This window comes from Onychostruthus taczanowskii, unplaced genomic scaffold (assembly GCF_017590055.1).
Source record: "Onychostruthus taczanowskii isolate IOZ18803 unplaced genomic scaffold, ASM1759005v1 scaffold2, whole genome shotgun sequence".
Classification (NCBI taxonomy): domain Eukaryota; kingdom Metazoa; phylum Chordata; class Aves; order Passeriformes; family Passeridae; genus Onychostruthus; species Onychostruthus taczanowskii.
In genome coordinates this window covers 13,837,347-13,857,634 of record NW_024499239.1, presented here as the reverse complement: position 1 = coordinate 13,857,634, position 20,288 = coordinate 13,837,347, and the positions used below count along the sequence as shown (strand labels likewise).

At 35.1% G+C, this 20,288-nt stretch overlaps 1 protein-coding gene across 4 annotated transcripts in view; it reads left to right on the top strand.

Moving 5' to 3' along the window:
• Positions 1 to 20,288, top strand: part of SLIT2 (slit guidance ligand 2) — a 258,466-nt gene that overhangs the window by 174,808 nt on the left and 63,370 nt on the right. For 2 of the 4 annotated variants that reach the window (XM_041402669.1, XM_041402670.1), the window contains exons 10-16: positions 9,527 to 9,598; positions 10,165 to 10,236; positions 10,758 to 10,829; positions 13,415 to 13,558; positions 13,688 to 13,851; positions 14,619 to 14,642; positions 18,194 to 18,344. In XM_041402669.1, the coding sequence (XP_041258603.1) occupies positions 9,527 to 9,598; positions 10,165 to 10,236; positions 10,758 to 10,829; positions 13,415 to 13,558; positions 13,688 to 13,851; positions 14,619 to 14,642; positions 18,194 to 18,344 (699 nt within the window). The remainder of the gene's footprint in view (positions 1 to 9,526; positions 9,599 to 10,164; positions 10,237 to 10,757; positions 10,830 to 13,414; positions 13,559 to 13,687; positions 13,852 to 14,618; positions 14,643 to 18,193; positions 18,345 to 20,288) is intronic. The other 2 variants (XM_041402671.1, XM_041402672.1) reach the window with 1 other exon arrangement.

The following is a 20,288-nucleotide window of genomic DNA, read 5'->3' as shown; positions in this document are numbered from 1 at the left end:
TTCACAACCCAATGCACTGAAAGGCCCCTGACTTCTTATTACTATGGCCTTCAGGATGAAGTTTTCGTTTCACGTGAATCGAGCTTTAAAATGTTTGGATAACAAAAGTAGAAACTGTACAGTTGTTTAATCACAACTTTATTTACATTTTCCATGAGTTTCCTAACTTTTTCCCTCAGTCTTGTCTTATCTTACCATTCTGATTTCTGGCAATTTTTCTTCATGTCTTCATCTTCCCATCTCATTCTTTCTTATATACTTTCTTATATACTTTGTTTTCGTAAGTGTTGGTTGATGATTGTGTGTTATGCCAAGTGCTCAACTACATCTTTGTGAGCTGTTTGAAACTAAGCAGGATTATAAACTTCTGAGATTGCTTCTCACAGTAACACTCAGATTATATTAAAAGAGAAGGGAGAATAAAAGGAAGTGAAAGGAAAGAAGAAAAAGAAGAGGAAAAGAGGGGAAAGGAAATGAAATCTGGCAGAACTGATTTTGACAGATGGACTTAACCAAGATAAAGTGATCTGATCACACTGCAGACACTGGGGAAGTGCTTTGCATACATGAGGAGTTTTATTTGAGTACTGGGACCTCTGTGTCTGTATCTTTCCCAGTGGCGCTTGGCATGTGTGCAGTTTCACCATTTCTGTTGTCTTTTAAAATTAATCATTAGATAAAAGTCCCAGGTACAGCCTTAAATAAGTAGTAATTGAACAGAGAGACTCTTACATCAAGATGCAAAGATGTAAGGATGACCCTTTACAGAGAAAAGTCACCTGGAGATGGTTTAGGAGCATTTATTGAAGACATTTTAACGAAACTCATAGCAGGAGAGCTCTGAAGTGTCAGTGATAAGGCATTTTTCTCTATTTTTAATAGCTCAAAGCATGATTTGTCTGTCTATGCAGCAGGACAGAAACAAGAGCAAACCCTGCATCTTTGTAGCTTGAAAAGAATGAGGAATGCTGTGGAGAGGATTCAATAAGTTACAAGGCATTAAATTGATTATTGGTTTTCTGAGTTAGGTTTGTGTTTTTAAATCAAAACATTCATCTTCTTAGGAATTGGAATGATGGTTCATACATGTGATTTACCTCTTAAACAGTTAAGCCATCAGCCAGGAAGCATTCAGCAAGGAAGGGTTTTTCCAAGTTGTTTGTATATATGCATATGTTAGTATAGTCACTGCTCTTTACAATATATTGCTTTTTAGTAGTTTGCAAGAGTTCTCTGTAACTGTGTCTTCTGGTTTTGAGAAAATATATATTAACATTCTGATGATAGTACCTGAAATAGATAATAATAGCTAATAATACCTGATATAGATAAATCTCTTTGGTCTAACTGTAAAATATTTCAAAATAATTTAATTATTCTTATGGCACTTTTTTCAACTTCTCTGTTTTATCGAGATCTTTTCTTAATTGCTCTCATAAAAAATGCTGACAGCTGTGCCACACTCCAAAGACATTGTTTATCTAAGATTTAATTTCCACACATTTCTTCACCTGCATGTGTCAAGTGAAAAGATGATGTCTACTTATGGATGAAAAGTTAAAATAATTGCTATAGCAATCATTTGCTTATGAATAGTGATACATGCTTTGGTCAGTAGGAAGCCAGAAAACTGTCAGGTTTTGAATTTTCAGAAAGTGCTGGATTAAAGTGTGTTGAAAGACACATAAGTAACTAAATGCCCCTTAATAAATTCATGTGTTCTGGCTAATATTTTCTCAGCTCTTATTCTAACACTCCAGACTTTTGAGCAACTTCAAATAGTCGTCCTGATATTAAAATTAATTTTTCTCATAAATGGTTCTCTTCAATTGTACTTCATGTGTCCTTTTCCTCAAACCTTTCCTTATCTTCTGCCCTACCCAAAGGTTTCTAAAACCAATGTTTTCAAGATCAGTCCTGGCTAATGCATTGGATTGGTTAATCAGATTTACCCCATTCACTATGGAGGCACAGTGAATTTTCAGTGAAATCTAGAGCTTTTGCTTATCTTTTGACTAAAATTTAATAAATTTTTATGTTCAAAAGCTTATATCAAATAATAATAATAGTGCATAATCTTCAGATGAAATATTATTATTTGTAACGTATTGCTTACATGCTTATTCATGAGAATTCCTACGAGAAGGCTTTACATATGGAGGAGGACCAAAAAGGTTCCTAATGAAATGGAAATATCTGCTGTAAAATAGCTGACATGAAAATAAAATTTTAGTGTCAATGTGCACTGTGACAGTATTTAAAAAAAAGTCCCTTACATTGCTTAGTTGGCTAAATATTGCCGATAAGGCCATAAACATTGAAAATCTTTGCATGAAAATAAACATAATACTATATTATAATTTTACTGCAAAGGTTTTATGATTTGCCACTCGCTGACCTATGTCTAGACTCTTCATCTGTGTGTCAACGATACAGTTCTCTTGCTGTGCCTTGCTGTGGTCTTGGGAGGGTCATTATTTCTTAGTTAAAGCAGTGTTTATGCCCAATGCAATAGAAAACAATTGGTTTGTGTGCATAATCAAAAATTTAGAAATCTGCTAAAATTTAAACAATTTTTATATGATATATAGATACAAACATAGAATAATTACATGTAAATAATGAAAAATGCATTATTGTTAATGCAGTGTACTGAATAAATATGGAACAAATTAAAATGTCCTAAAGAAATCTGTTGAGGTATTAATTTCTTCACTTTAATATATTTAATTTACCAATGCAGATTTCACTGAATTACCTGTAACTTATCTTTGGTATTCCACCTTAATATTTCTTGGGCAAAACATAAACCATATTCCATTTTACTGCTTTAAAAATAGATGTTTTTGTTATTTGATAGCTAATCCTGTCTGCTTAACACACACAAGAGAAATTATTTGTCATGCTCTTACTCAAATGTCTTCCTAATCTGAAAATTACTGTAAATCATGTGGCTTTATGCTTTTTGGAAAACAAAAAAAAAAAAAAAACAGCTTTTTCATTTGAGTTGTCAGATGTTTTTGTATGTATAACATCTAATCTGTTCCTTATTAGCCTGTGTTCTGTGCTGCCATTGTTCATGTCTTTGGCTTTCTTCATACCCTTGTGTCCTATCTTGAGAACTAATTAAATGCAGACAGCAGGATGATTTCAGGAGTCAAGAGAACACAGAGACACAGAACAAAACAACCAGACGAGAAACATGAAAGCAGTGCTGTTCTCCAGAAACTAGCAGTAGGTACTGGCCAGGCTGAGCACCATCCCACTTCTAGGGGTTTTGTGCCATTTTTTGTGGGTGTTAAGTAGAAGGGGCACCTTGATGGTGCCTCTCCGATGCTGCCAAGGGAAAGAAAATAAGCATGGAATAAATTAATATTTTATACAGCATGAAGGGAAGCTGGAGAAGGCCCATGTCGCTTTTCCAGAGAAACCCTTGTAGAGCTCTGACAGCTGTGCCACACTCCAAAGGTGTTGCTAATCTTAGATTTGATTTTCACATGTGGCTCTTCACTTCTGATTACTTTTCCTTAGCAATTATGTGAGTGAAATAATTTAAAAAGAAAGTATGGATACTGACTTTTCAGTATTTTGTGTTTTGTCGTCATTCAAACATTTCTTCATCAATTACATTTTTAAATACATAGTAAGTAAGCAACCACATAATCTCAGTTAAAAAACTTTTTAAGTTTTGTGGCAAATTAGTAGTGTAAGATCACTTATCATTTAGCAGGTAGTGAGGATTCCTGTCACCCTGTTGGTCTCACACAACACAGGGATTTTCAAGGTAGTGTTTCTGCTCTTTTAGAACAGGTGGACAGGTCCCTGCTTGTGATGAGCCAGGAGTGTAGCAGGAGTGTATCTAATGTTTTTTTGTGAATTTAAAACACTTACCTGAACAGCTTGACTAGGTTTGGTAGTATAAGATAAGAACTCACATCAAAAATGGGCTAATTAGAGAGGGTAACTTGGCTCTGGGTGACTCAGGCTAATTGCACTCGAGCCACACTGACAGAAGCCAAAGTACTAAGCAAATAATTATTTAACAAGTGATGTATTTTGCTACAACCTGAACCTGTAATAGTGGAGGAATGTCAAGCCCATCATCATTAGTGATGCTCTAGAGTTCAGAGCATGTGATGGCCCATTCTGTAATGAAATGCAGGTTTGAGACTTCCTTTTGGGTAAATGAGGTGAATTGTTTAATAGCTTTAGAATTGCAATTCTTGTTACTTTCTTGATGCAATGCAGACTAAGGAGTCATCTGTCATGTAAAATCAATCCCCTGAGAAAATATTTCATAGAACAATTAGGCCGGATGTTAACAGTTTTGGCAAGCTTTAGGGCAACACTGAGAGTGATTCTTTATATACATATATTTAGGAAACTGTCAAACAGATTTATTAATACACAGACTTAGAGCCTGAAAGTGAGAAATAGAAGTAATGTAGTCATTCAAAATACATCTTTTGTTTTGTTAGATGTGGGTGATATCACAGATTTCAACAGAATTCTGCTGCTAAGGCTAGAAGTGACATTTAGTGGATTTAAGCACTCTAGAGGTGCAGTTATGGAGAGACAAAAAAGGTACTTCGTTTGATAGCCTCGAGAATTCCTCTAGCAAGGGAAATCATTACTGTTTCCTTATTTTAAAAAGAAACAAACAAAACTCTAAATCTGGCAGATGTTGCATGTGATGATAGATATGTTAGCTGTGTATTGCAGTTCATCAGATTCAGGAGCTGTACTCAATTCCATCACTGAAATCTATTTTTTGGTTTTTTGACAGATGTTTTTGCCATTTGCTTTAAAAGCAGATGGGGAAAACGCAAAGAAGAGCTTTCAATTTTATTACCATGTATAATCAGCATCTGTGCAATACATCAGACTCATTTCACAGCTTACACTTTCTCTCTGTAGTAAAATTCTTTTGGGATTTCTTGACAACTTTCTTGAAAGACTTCTTGTAAATTAGGAGACATTGGAATTAAAAATATAGATTAATTAACTGCTAAAGCCACTATTTTTTCATCCACATTTACTTAATCAAGATGTTACATTCTGATTGTTTAATTATAAAATACATGTCTAATTTGCCTCCATATTTAAATTCATGTTCTGTTTTATTTTATTTTAGTATTATGAAATGCTTTTTAAACATCTCTGGTCTCTTTACATGCATTTAGGTGCAGCACATCTCTGTGTACATTTTTTTTACCATTCTCTACTGAGAGGGCTTAGTATCTTGTACCCCATCTGCGTGATTTAAAGTAAAAATGATTCTGTAGAGAGCAGGGTGTTCTCCATTCTCAGTCTGCCCTCTTTCCTGGTGCAGCAGTCATTCACAGAAATGGCTTTTTATGGTGGGAAAAGAGGCCAGTTTAAGAGTGTCAGTATAAATAAGCATGTTGTCTGTCTCTGTAAGTGCGGAAGCAGTAATCAGTAATGGTGTGCTGCAGGCTTCTAGCACAGAACAGCATCCTCCTGGAAAGTGTCAAGTGATTTACATGTCACAGGGCTCTCTGGGGACCGTGTGGGAAGAATCTGTCTACTGGCTGGGGACCTACTTTGATTTGATTTGATTAGGTTGGAAGTCACAACTGCAGAAGCACCTTTGTTTCTTAGAATAGTAAGTGGTTGTACATTACAGTGTCTGCAGTGATAAGCAGAGGGGAAAGATTTCCAAAGAGCAATGTTCACAGTACATTTCCTAGATAGGAGTGATTAGGGAATAGTCTTCAAAAAAGGTTTCAACTAGTTTGGCAGCATTCAAAGACAGTAAAACACTTATGTATCAATGCAGGACTGCTTTGAAGTGAAACACTAAAAGGAGATGGAGACTTCATATTAAAAGCATTAATTAGCATTTGTGTGGTGATGGGCAGAGTAATTCTTTTTACATGGGGCAATGCAAGCTTTGATGAAGAGTGTACTTAACCATCTTCCTCCATTATCTTAGCTTATTAAATATGCTACTAAAATTGACTGTGGCTTTTGAAAAAGAAACCACCAAGGCACTGTTGGTAATACATAGATGTTCATTCATAAGAAAAAATGACTTCTGGAATGACTTTGAAAGGAGTTGTGAACAAAATTTAATACAAATTTCATGGAAAAATACTGACTCAAGTTTTTTTAGTTCTTTGGTGATATAATACTACTTCTGGCCAAGTCATTTCCAAGCACTTAATGGCTGACTTTTTCAGTAATCGATAACTACAACCCATCGTATTCCAGAATTAAAAATATTTCATTTATTATAGGGCATTCATATAAAGAAGTTTTTAATTACTATGGGTTTTATCAGTAGAATACAAATTTTCTTTAGATATTAGTCTATCTGTACTTTGTGACTTAGGAATATATCTAATTAGATTTTCTCTGGAATAGTGGATACCAATTTACACTCTGTGAAATTCAGCTGATTCTATGAAGATAAATCAGAAAATTAGCAGATAACAAAGTTTGAAAATGTGGATTTGATTTCCTTTCTTTACAGACAAAGGGAGGTATAAAAGATTTTTCTTCTTTGTTTATATAATCTTATTCTTCCTGTGTTATGTTAATCTCATTTTCTAAAATGTGATGTGTTTCAGTAAGTACACTTCGGCCTAAGTTAAGAAAATACTTAGATGATCTTACTAAAACAAATGCTTTATCCAGAAGAGCTTGTAAATATATCCCAGCACTGCATATTCTGTCTGCTAGAATGTAAATGTCTCACTAAAAGGAAGTGTTAGGTAAAGTTGACATAAAGCTCATTTTCATATCCACCAGTGAATTGGTTCTAGAACTGCTGGGAAGGTAGCTTTCAGAAATATGCTGTAGCAAGACTTCTTCAGTTTTTGGCCCATGTAGTTTGTAGCCAAATTGGACAGCAGTAAATGAAATCTGCTATTTCACCTTCCCATGAAAAATGACCTACATGGATCCTGTAAAGTACTTCAGTTTATATAATTAATACGTATTTTAAAGTAAGAGAATAAACTGGAAAGTACATTGTGTCCTAATTTATTTAATGCTCAAGTTACATGCTTTATCCTACCTAGTTAGGATCATTATTTGTTTACAGATATGTGAATGTAGACTGGAGCCCCTCCAGCACTAGGTTGTGAATCTCTACATTTAGGACTAATGAACAGCTTTTATAAATGAACCTTGTGATAGCCTCATGTGGGAGCCTTGCTACTGCAATATCTCTTTCCCATATACCCAGAAGCATTTTTCCCTTCCTGGCAATCCAAGACCTCCTCTGTATTATGGCCTAATCCTTCCCTGTCCTTTTCACCACCCCTCTCCTTTCCAGTCCTCTGCACATGTCTTATGTGTTTCCCTGTGCAAGACACGTCTTTGGCTGATTTTCAGAGCTCCACATCTGATCAATGTTAGGTTAGGCTGTCCTTGGTAGTTAGGCAGGTGGTTGCTGCCAGAGTGTGTAACAGGAACGGATGAATGGCAACCATGCTCTTCATGGCTGGGTTAATTTGGTTTCTCAACTCCTTCCAGTTACTAAAATGAGGAAGTTTTGTTATGTGGAAGGTTTACCCCTCCCTAATTTAGCCTCCTAAATGAAAAAACTATTTTAGCTGATAACCATGCCTAATCTTTATTTCCTGGGTACACTAAGCTAAAATTTTAATGAAAGGACAGAAAATACCTGGGTGTGACCTAACTTGCTAATAAGCAAGGTTTTGCTTATTCAGGTGTTTGCCTTCTGCGTCTAGCCAGGTGTATAGGAGAGCAATGGCCTTGTTCCTTTCTATCCTGGTCAACACTCCCATTCTGAAGAAAAATGTGTTTCATGGATCCAAAAGGCTCAGTCAAGGCAAAGAGTATGAATAAGCATCATATTTGTGGAAAAAGTTTTCCATCTTGTGCCACAGGATTCCCTTCATTGCTTAGAATACACCTGAAATCTACAGGAAGATGTCAACATTTTCCTAAAATGGACCAAAAACAGTTGTGATGAACTGAGACTTTTTTCATCTAGAAGATTTTTCTGGTGTTTTGGGGTTTTTTCCTTGAGTTCATAATAAGCCATTCAACAACAAATTCTGCTAACTTAAAGCATTTTCAGAGTAAAGTGGTTTTAAATATTAAATATATAAATATCTCTGTCTGAAAGAGACTAAATGAAGGCAGAAAAAAAAGCTTCAGTTCAGCTATACCATGATCTCTTGAGAAACTTTACGAAAACAAACAATTTCTTTTAGAATATTTTCTTGGAAACGCTTACTCAAAATATATGAGTTTTTTATTTACACCACACACAGAGACTCATATGTCTCAACCAGAACAAAAGTGAAACAGAAGACAGGTAAGAGGACAAGAGTAAAAGAAAAAAAAAATAGGCCAGTATTTCTGCATCTAGATTTAAAAAGGCCCTTTTACTTTAAATTCTGAGGCAAGATCCTTGTAAGTCAGAATAATGCAGTAAACTCAAAGATTTTTGATTAATTTTAGTAAGAAGATTTTGTCATTGTCTTTATATATGTAAATCATAGAATTGATACCTGTGCATGAATGAGGGCAGTAGCTTATTAGATAAGCATGCAATGTATTTTGAATAATAATGGCTTTTCCGTAGTACTTTTTGGTGTAATAGTTTCTTATGTCCACATGGCAGAAATTTTCACTGCCATAACTATGATATGCTGGGGTGTGTGAGGAAGCAGCTTCTGTTTTAAGTGTCCTCATCACTGACTGTTTTGACTCGTTGGCACTTGGGCCACAGGTCTATATCTGCATTGATTTCCCATATGCAAACCTCTACAAGCTGAAAAGCTTCTTGGAAAATTGTTTCCATCAGTAGATTCATACTTTACAGCATTGGAATTTTCAATTACAGTCACTATACATACAAAGCAAGTGTGGCTAGTAATATTCGCTACAAGCTGAAATTAAAATACTTGTTTAAAGAAGTTTGAAGTGTGGCTGGGCAAATCTAGTTATATGTTAAAGAAAATATTTTGCGTACAGTATATAAAGAAATTGTGTGTATCTTTAAAAACATGGCAGTTGCTTATTGGAGGTAGCAACATATATCATTTGGTCTGTAGGAACATTCTTGTCCCCATTCCCATGGTTTGCATATTTCAATTATTTCATAGAAATCTTTAGGCATTTCTGAATAAAAATTACTATGCAAATTGCTATATGTGAATAACACATTGGGAGTAAATTAAGATAATTCAAGATTGAAATTTTTAATGACAGTTCTCTCTTAAATTTTCAAAAAGTTTTGTATGTTCTGAAAATAAGTTTTCTTTTAAATATTAAATCAAAATTCTATTTTAATTTACAATATTACTCTCTACATGTTTAAAGGTTTGGCTGGTTCTTTGGTGGAGTGGTATTTTGTGTTTTTTGTTTTGATTTGGGGTTTTTTGGTAATGAAAGAAACAAAAATTATACTGAGAAAGAAGAAGTTGTCTTCTTTGTTGAAGTCTATCCCTTCTAGTTTCTTATGGCTTTAGATTCTTGTTTAGCTTGGGGGCTGTATTTTTATGTTGTTGCTATTCTTTTGCAGACGGCTGGAGCAAAATTCAATCAAGGTCATACCTCCTGGAGCTTTCTCCCCCTACAAAAAGCTTCGAAGAATGTATGTACCAAATCACTTACATTTATTTACATATGTATGTGTATATATATATATGTATGTATATGTCCAGATAAAAAAACAAATCAAGATGGTACAGGGGAACTGCAGTTAATGTGTGAGCACTTAAGAAAGTTTCATTGCTAGAAGGCATACTGATAATGATTGAGACCATATATCATCTTTGTCATATTAATAATAATTGGGTTTTTACCAAACATTAAAATTGTTCAATGTGTTCTTGCATAGAAACAGTATGTTACTGTAGTGAAAATTCTAGGGAAAAAAAAAAAAAGAATGGCGATAATTTCAGATTATTTTTCAGGCTGTATAGCTCTGGGGTTGTAGCAAGCAGAGGATTCTTCAAAAATGTACTTAAACAATCAGGAAAAGTAAACATTTTGTCCTGGCAATTTCAGTGGTTTTATATTAACATTCTTGGGCAGTGTCTCATGTAAATATTTCAATTTTTCTCTCCCATCCATGCTTAATTCAAATTACATATTATCTTAAAGTTCATTGTTTTGTAAATAGCTTGAATTAATTGAGTCAAATTTTATGTGTTTCAGTGACCTGAGCAATAACCAGATCTCTGAAGCAGCTCCAGATGCTTTCCAGGGCTTACGTTCGCTCAATTCACTGTAGGTATCTGTTTGACCTGTAAACAGAAGCAAATTTCTCATATTCTAATAGTGAAATTATTCTGGCCTTTTGGCTCAGTGCAAAATATTGCTATAAATTCAATTCATTCTGAAAGTTGTAATAATCATTTCAGAATTATAGTGGTAATTGAATATTCTTTTACAGTTGGACACTAATAATGTGTGGGTTTTTTTATAAATATTTTCATGGCAAATAGTTGAACAAAACCAATCATGTCTTTTATTCCCCAGTTAATTGTTCTTGCAAACAGCAAATCCACTTAGCAGGGTCCCTTGGTAAGTCTGTAATCCGTGAGGTGCTAATTCTGCAGAGATCTTTGGGTTGCACACCTTTTGGGAAAGTGTGTGATCCTGCTGCCTCACAGGACCACAAGGATATTGCAAGTATCAAGTGGCTGTTATCAAATTCCTTTCAGGAAAATGGGAATTTCTCTGTTTTTGAAGTCAAAATCCCATACCTTTCATAATGGTAGTTTTATCTGCTTTATTTCCTGGTACAGGGTCCTCTATGGCAATAAAATCACAGAACTTCCAAAGGGCCTGTTTGAAGGACTCTTTTCTCTGCAACTGCTGTGAGTATTTTTTTAATTTATTTATTCTATTTTAGGATCATTCAAAAGGGTAAACATGATGAGAGATTCATGCCAGAAGAAGAACTGGCAGGAAATCCCATATGTAAGATCAAAGTACAGTAAAATCAAATTATGCTAAAACCAAAAGCGTTAGGACTGTTGTAGGCCAGCTTGCCATTCATCCACAAATGTGATCATATCAGTTAATGTTTCAGCCTGAAATGATTAAAATGAAGTTATTCTCCCATGTGGAATTTCTAAGGATAAAACTCATAACGATGTGATACACTGTAAATGGCAAATAGGATGTATATAGTTGTCTAGGAACCATAGAAGAAATATTTGTGTGTTTTATAAAGAGAAAATATATAGTGGAGATGCTATGTAATTGCATTTCTAGTTGTACCCATGAAAGAACAGTATTGCACCAGAGTTTCATTGATGACTTCTACTGTTTACTGACACCCCGTGCGATTCTTTGAATCTGTGAACTCAAGCTGCTACTTCATTTAATGCTTTGGGAATTTCCACATGTAACCTTTTAAACAGTTGCTGTTTAGATTTTATACTGGAATAAAGAATGTCATGATGGTAATTTTATCAAAGATTGTCAATATTCATCAGAGGAGGCTGTGCAAGTAGGTGTACCATGTAAAATAACTGTGTTAAATAGACCATAAAACAACAGTGGTGGTTTTGAAAGAACCACCAGAATAACTGACTTGTTGAGTTAAAGTCTTCTTAAATAATTTAAAACATCTTCACACATGTTTAGAATTACCTAATGTCCAGACTTCACCATGAAGTGGTTGGCAAAATGTCAGCTAATTGAAGATGGCAAAACAGTGAAACATATACTAAGAAAATGCAACTTCTAGCACCACCTAGAGGTTTGCATTTTGATTTACTTTAGTCAGAAAAAGTATAGTAGTGGGCAGGTATGCTTTTCTGTTTTCCTTTTGTTATGTTTGCCCAATTATCTAATCACAAATAAAAGCCCAAACAAAATTAAATATAACAATAATTTTAATAACATTTAAATGAAATAGTTACATTCAATAAATTGGCAGTATAATTTGGTTATAATAAAATATAGTTTGGTTAGGGTAATGATGTATAAGCAAAATTACCGCGGGGTACGGAGCGCGAGGGCCTTGGGACCCCTGCCACCTCACGTACAAGCTTGCCAAGCCCAAAATTCCCCCCTTTATACTGTCTATTATCAGCATCCCCTCCTATTTTAGATTCATCACACTGGTGTCTCCACCCTCATCTTCATCTTCACCGCGCATGCGCCACCATCTTTTTTGGGGGTCGCACCACTCTTTGGGGGTCGTCCAGATGAAGGCCGCTCCTCTTCATCAGGTGTCCTTTATTTCACCTTTTGGGTTACACATGCGCACCAAGCTAATATCATATATGCCAAACCAAAGTTATATAAGCCAATATAATAAATCTTGTAAATTAACATATTTCTGATTTCCACCCAAGTTTTCCCCTCTTTCAGTTAATTTTAGCAAACTTTATCTGACTCCTTTTCCTGCCTCGAACATCTGCAGAAGATAATGGGGGGGGTGGACCCTTCCCTTCCACTTTCCTAGCTTTTTACTTTTTTAACCATTTTGTTATTTCCAAATATTGATTACTATATCCATATTGATTACTGTTTCAATTTTATCAGCACGAATCACACTTATTTATCACACTTTAAAGATGCTTTAGTTATAAAATATACTTGAGATCTGGTAAAAAAAATAAAGGCAAAAGACCTTTCCTAACTCTCAAGTCTGTATTGAAAAAGAACCTATCTTAATATGCATTGTAGAGATAGTACATTTAGGTCTAAGTAAATAATCTACTTGTGTGGCAAAACTTTTTATTAGAGCATTAGGTTTCAAGTCCACCATTTCATTCAATTTCTGGCTCAAAATGGAAATAAGTAAAATGTATTTGGTTATAAAAATGCATGGAGTGGAATGGCTTTTTTTTTTTCTCTTCAAAAGGACTTGGTTTAGATTGGCTTGTTTGTTTTAAAACTAAAATTTGGGAGGTACAGTGAAGAAAAGGTTGCTTTTGAAGATGCAGAGGAGAAAGGATCCAAGACAGATTTGGATATATTCCATGCCACCAGTTTTCACTACAACTCTGTTAATGTGGCAGCATGCTGATTAGTAACATATAATTAAAAGTGCCTCTGCACATCTCTTCCAGCTAATGAACACAGTATTCAGTTCCTTTTTTGTTTGTTTATTTATTTGGCAAAGAAACTAGCTTTCTTTGAATATACTTGATTTTTAGGCTTGTTTCTTTGCACAGTACACAAATACCACACAGTCATTCTACCAGCACATACAAGAAATGCAATTTTAGCTAAATAAATGCAAACATTTCAACTCCAAGGAATACATATAACCTAAATAAGATACTTCAATTCACTGAAATTCCTTATGTCACTGTCAGTTATAATTTGTTATTACACCTCTTGTTCTGGTTGCAAAGTTGCACAAAGAATTGTCTGTAGAAAATGCTGAAGCTGTGACACAGAGCAATTTCTCTCAATTTTATAATTATCTTCCATTAAACAGATTATTGAATGCCAACAAGATCAATTGTCTGCGGGTTGATGCATTTCAAGATCTGCACAACTTGAATCTTCTTTCTTTGTATGACAACAAGCTTCAGACCATTGCAAAAGGCACCTTCTCACCCCTACGTGCGATTCAGACCTTGTACGTATGTTCTTGTTTATGGTTTTCTCAAGTATGACTTCATTTTCTACAATGCAGTAAAAGCTCTGGGTACTGCAGAGACCAAAGGCAAATAATGTGTGATATTATTTTCTTTTTCCTTCGTGAAAGGCATTTGGCTCAGAACCCATTTATCTGTGACTGCCATCTGAAGTGGCTGGCGGATTACCTTCACACAAACCCCATTGAGACCAGTGGTGCCCGGTGCACCAGCCCCCGCCGGCTGGCAAACAAAAGGATCGGCCAGATCAAAAGCAAGAAATTCCGCTGCTCAGGTAATTCTCTTAGTTCAGCTGCTATTTTTCCTTTATTGGCAACAAAAAAAAAAATAGTGCTTATAGAAGTTCTAATGAAAGCAGCTGTCTCTCTACAGAATTATTAAACATCACAGAATTTTTTTTTAGTTCGTTGACTGAATAGAAGGAAATCTTGGAAGTCATAGACTATTGGATCACGGAACATTACTGTAGTTAACATACTTGGCACTATTTCTGAGTAGCATTAAATCCAACAACATAAATGTAATATATAAAACTTCAGAATTAAATGCTAAAGTTATTCACTACAAGTATTACCACCATAAATCATTTTTTTAAGTTTCCACAGGGCCCTGGAATATGTGAAAGATCTAAAAATTTCTAAGCTAAATATGGAAACATAACATATTCCTTTTATACAGGGAGCTTGCTTCATACTGAAATTTACTGTTTTCTTTTTCTAATCTTATTCCATTTCCTACTTACATTTCTTTAAATCCTAACTTTTGTCATATGGTATCCAGCTGTTCCAGGTGCATTTCACATTCTATAGTTTATTCTGTCTCAAGTGCAAATACCAGATGAAAACTGTTTTGTTATCCATGTTCCGGATACATTTATGGCTATTCACACTTTGTTGTTTATCAGCTCTCATTGTGAATACACATTTTTTTCACTAAATTATCTGTAGTTAACTGCAGTCCATACTTAATCTAATAAAACTCATTCTTTGCTTGCTGACATTCAGGTGCATCTTCTATTTTTTTTTTTTTCTCTTTATTTAGCTAAAGAACAGTATTTCATTCCAGGTAGGTTTGGCTCTGCAGTAAGATTGACTAACTGCAGATATTCTCTCCCTTTCACCCCAAAAGCAAAGTTTGTCATAGCTTTTAGGAAACTGATGCATGTGTATTAACATTAGTCATTACCTGTAGATATAAATAGTTTTCCTTTGTAGAATACTAGTAATTCTGTTTTCTGAATATAAGAGCTTAGCATGCAGCTCCATTTACCTTTTTCTGTCTCACAGATTCGCACACAACCTGCCAAAATTGTACCTATGCTTACATTATTTAGAAGGTTGCACCTGCTAATTCATAACTTAACTGACACTTTTGCTTACCTTGTACCTTGCCTTTCTGCTGCTACTGTTTTTAAAATGTAGCTCCTGAGCTGCTTTTAAACACAGGAATCCATGCTGCCATCAAAGAGCTAGCACAACTTTAAAAACTAAACTTTCTACAAACGAACATTTTCTTGCCTTGCTTTCCTGCTTTACACTGGCTGCATCAGCTGCTTGCTCACCCTCCTTTTGTTTAGGAAATCACAGTGGAATGCTTGGAAAAGAAAGATGATATTCTTAATTAGAGGCATTCTGTGGTCACATGCATACAGTGAATCAGAAATGCCTTCCATTAAAGAAAATATGACTTTAGAGTTGGGGTGAAATAGCAATTTACACATGGCTTTAAGCTACAATAAGTCTATGATATTTTTATAAAAGATTTACCAAGGTTGACCCTAGCTCTTTGAAATATGGATCTTTCTTTCTTTTACCTTGCTTGTCAGTGTGTGCACTGTTTTCTTAATAGAAAAAAAAAATTATTCACTCACATTATAAATAACAAAAGAAACAAGGGAATAATGCATCTATTGATGAGTTACAGTATGTGATTTGCAATCGGGATTTTCTGCCATGGTTTAATATCTAGAAAAATATCTACAGTAATTGATTAGGACATCAGTGCACTCCTTCTTTCAAGTACTACAGGTATATCATCATTCTGCAGTCATCTCAGTTGTTGTCTCTTCAGCTGGTATGTTTAGCTCTTCTCCAAATGCTGTGTAACACTTAAATTTGAAGCGGTCATGTGAAGTTCTTCAGGCCCTTATAGTAATAATGTTGTTTTGAATATGAAGAAAAGACAGAATTAAAGAGAAAATCAGGCAGCAATTTGTCAGCACTAGCATCCACAAAAATGTGTTTTAAAGCAGCATAAAACAGGAGGATTCAATTTTGTTAACGTATAGCGCCGCTCAATTCCTTAGTGTGTAGAACAGCTGTATTCCTGCCACAGAGTGACTTCTACTCAACCTTGCCAGCACAACTTTTGCTTGTGAGTTAGAAGTGTTTTCTTGCCATCAAATGGTTTTCTTGCCAGCCTGGTTATTATATGGCCACTCATGCAGTTTCGCCTTATTTACGTACCCTTTAAAAAATGCTGTTCCTGGGGGAAGGTGGGGTGGAAGAAGAAAAATAATTAAATTTTTAAAAATGGGCTATATACATGCTTCTTGAAATACAGCTTCTGTTGCTTTCTCTTTCTATCAGGTTATCAGGGAGATGCTACCTAAAAGTATTTTAGTTGTTGAAGGCATTGTCCCTGAATATTTAATTGTTTAAACTATTCACAGTGATATACTCTGGATGCAGGAGGAAAAAAACCCCAAAACTCATTTTTAGACTTGTTTATTGGGTATCTAAAAGTGCTAAAAAACAAGTCTTTATACTTAAGTGGATACTATAAAATAATCTTAGCATTTCTTTAAGCATCTAAATATTTTTAGTCTTTGTTTTAAATGCATCATTTGGAGATATTGCTCCGCAGACACTACGAAGTCCTAGTAAAATTTCATTATAGTAATTCGGAAGACTAAAATTTTGCAAGTATTAAATCATTTATTTGAAAAAAATATCTTTTATCTGCTACCTCATAATACAGAAGTACTCTACAGTAGTTTCATCATATGGATTACTGAAACATTTACAAGTGGTAGATAACACAGTACCTGATGACTGTTGGGTTTTTTCCCGCTCCAGTGAGAAATCTGTTTCTCCTATATTTGGTTTATTAAGGATTTAAGTGGCATAGCATGTATATTTGGCTCGATAATCCTTGTGGGTCTTTTCCAACTCAGAATATTCTGTAACTCCTATATATGTTCAGGGAGTGGCTTTTAAAGAACATGTTCAAAATAGTGAAGAATAATTCACGGGAGGCATGTTCATCATCCTAGATGAAATCTGTAATAAACCCCAATCTCATCTTCATTTTTAAATGCTACTCAAAATGAATTATTCTTTCTTTCCGCTGAAGACAATGGCCCTAGTACCATCTCCTAATCAAAGTTAAGTAGAGAACATGAGAGTTTAGTTCATGTTTTTGTCTTAATTGGCATTACTCTGTCTTTCTTTCCTTCTTGGCTATCTTTACTTTTTCAGGAGTTCACCATTTTGGCTGTAAGTAAAGTTCAGTGTCTGAACTAAATCACAGTGTACCTCCCAGCCCTGATGCACCTTCTACTAGTCTCAGTCTTTTCACCTTTGTCCAAGAAGAACCCACAGGTCCTTTTGGCTTCTCTTTGTTTTCTTTGTCACCCACCCTCAGTTCCTTACCAGATGTTTTTTCCTGATATGTTTAGGTTGTTTTCTTTGACTGACTCTGGGAAATGGTGGAGGAAACTTTCAATGTGGTTCTTTTTTTTTCCCTTTATTTCTTTTTTTTTTTTTTAATATATATTGTATTTTTATTTAATCTGTGACAGTGATACTGTTACTGTGGCACTGGACATTCAGTAATAAGAATGCCATGTCATGTAAGCAAGTATTAAACTTCAAATGCTTCTGTAATTTATACCTACTCCTTCCTCTTTTCCCTTGCTCTTATCCTTGGCCTAATGGATGCAGTTTTGATAATGTAGCGAGATTTTCTGTTGTGCTTGATCTAACCATGTGGTTGTGAGGTATGAGTAAAACATGGTTCTGTCAAGCACCATGGAACGTCACGCAGCTTTCTACAGCATGGCAAGCTGCTGAGGCTTAAGTCAGGATCACACATTTTTTAAATTAAAGCTGAAAACAGGGCTTTCAACTTATTTGTTGAGATGATGTGGAGTATCGGGACTATAAAAAAAATCACTGAGGTTAATGAAGTCCAGTCAACAATACAAATTTGTAACCAGAGAAAGAGAAAAGGTTGCATTCAGGATCTATTTATTCTTGATACAGAGAAAGAAAACAAATTCTAAAACAAACAGTGACATTTGTTTGATTAGCTATAAACAAGGCTAGATTGGCTGACAACATAATCAGCAGAAAGTACAGCTGTGAAAAGCTCAAGTTAATGTTATCCTGCTATGTGAAGTTGGTCTCAGTTTCTTTTTCCAGCATATCTTAAGTCCCTATATTTAACCCTCTCTTGAAGCCCTTGTGTCTGTTCAGTATCACAAAGTTTATCATGCATTTCCCAAGTTGCCCACCCGTTATCTGCATTGCAGACGTCTTTTCAACCCTCTCACAAGAAGAAAATCTTATACTTTATTGACTTAGTATCTGTGTTTTGACTTGAATCTTCTACAGGCACTGAAGATTACAGATCCAAATTAAGTGGAGACTGCTTTGCAGATTTGGCTTGCCCTGAGAAATGTCGCTGTGAAGGAACCACAGTGGACTGCTCCAATCAGAAACTCAACAAAATTCCTGATCACATTCCCCAGTACACAGCAGAGTTGTAAGTTGAACACATAATAAAGGATTGTTTTCTTATGGAGAAAAACTAAAATTGTTAAATAGGAAACCACAGCTTTACGTTTTTTGAACAGCAGAAATTGAAAGTAACCTCTGTGGTGCACTTCAAAGAATTCAATATTCATAAAAATTATTTATGCATTATTTCAATACCATGTGGCCTTAAAAACCCATGATAAAGAAATGCGATAACTATTCTGTGTTTCTAGTTCTTCAGAACATGAGCAATCCTCTTGGATTTTTTGAAAGGTAGTGGGGTTTATTTTACTTTTAACTGCAGGAGAAAGTAGGGCACCTAGTAACCAGAGAGGTCTGTCTTAAAAAGTGCTACCTAGATGTTTAAACAGACAGAGACGATTCTTTTTATGCAAAGCATACATTATGTTTGTTGGGCAGGAGACCAGAGGAAGATAAAGCAGACAAACAGGAACAGAGTTAAGAAGATGAGATAATAGTATAATGAATAGAGGTGGGGAAAGAAGGACTCGGAGATTATTACTTGCTTAGTAAGTGCCATATGGGAATTATTTGTAAGCAGTACAACTGAAGTAATCTTCGAGGAGGGAGTGAAAGATAAAATTAAGACACCTTTACAAGGTTTCTCCATGTGCAAAGAATAGTATAAAAGGGAATGCAGTGATGGTTGAAGGATTGGCAGAAAGGTAGATGAAAAGTGGCTGTCATTGCAGAGCAAAGGTGGAAGGAAATAGCTGCTTTTCCTAGGAGATTCAGTTTAAAGAACAAGGCAAAATGTTGAGGAACAAAAAAAAGGGACTGTGATTTGACATAGAAAGCGGTGTAGAGATGTGGAGACAAGATTGTGATCAAGTTGTCACCTGCAGGGGTGAGATGAGCACCAGGATGGCACACCTCCTAAAAGAGCAGCCTACAGCTGGCATCAAAGAAACACTATGGCAATCAGATATGAAATAATGAGACTATTGTTAAGTATTTGAATATCTGGACAGGAAAAGAGATTTAAAACTGAAATATATTTGAAACACAAATGGAGACCTTTTTCTGTCTCTAAGCTAGGAGAACAAGTTGAACTTGGTATTACTATTTTCTGTGCTGGTTTTGGCTGGGGTAGAGTTAATTCCCTTCACAGTGGATAGTATGGGCTTATGATTTGGAATTGTGCTGAACAGAGGGTTGATAATATGGAGATGTTTTTATTCTTGCTGAGCAGGGCTTACACAGAGCCAAAGGCTTTTCTGCTTTTTGTACTGCCATGCTGCCTGCCTGTGGAGAGCAGTGAGTTTGCTCCCGTGCATGGCTTTTTATTTCCCTGTTAAACTCTCTTTATCTCTATCCATGAGTTTTCCAGCTTTTACCCTTCTGGTTCTCTCCCCAGTCCTGATGGTGGAGGAGAGAGCAAGTGGCTGTGTTGAACGTGGTTGAACATAGTGTCTTGCTGGGTTTAAAGCACAACATGTTCCTATTACAAATCTGAAAATTACAATCCGAGAAAAAAAAAAAAATTGATACAGTCTTGTATGAAGGGAGATAGATTTCAGTGGAGAAATACATTTTATGTTATCCAATATTTTGAGATGCAATTGTTTAATTTAAGAATTAAAGCTGTTGGAATACATGACAGGTTAAAGTGTGGGAAGAGATCAGAAAGTAGTGGTTGTATAAATGAAGTTATTGAACCAAGAGAAGAGGAATGGAGTTGTTTAAATTATTAAGCATGCATTGCTTTGATATTTAGGAGGAATCATGTTTAATTGTCTCTTCTCTGAAGAAATAATAATCTTAATTCAGCATTTAAATTTTTTTTTAGATTAATTTATTTACTTGTGGAAGATATACTGTCAGGTGTTTTCTTTCTGTAATTATCATTCCTACTTGTTAAATTCAGAAGGAATAATCAAATAATCAAGCCTCATCTACTCTATATCCTAAACACTCAAATTTCAGTTGA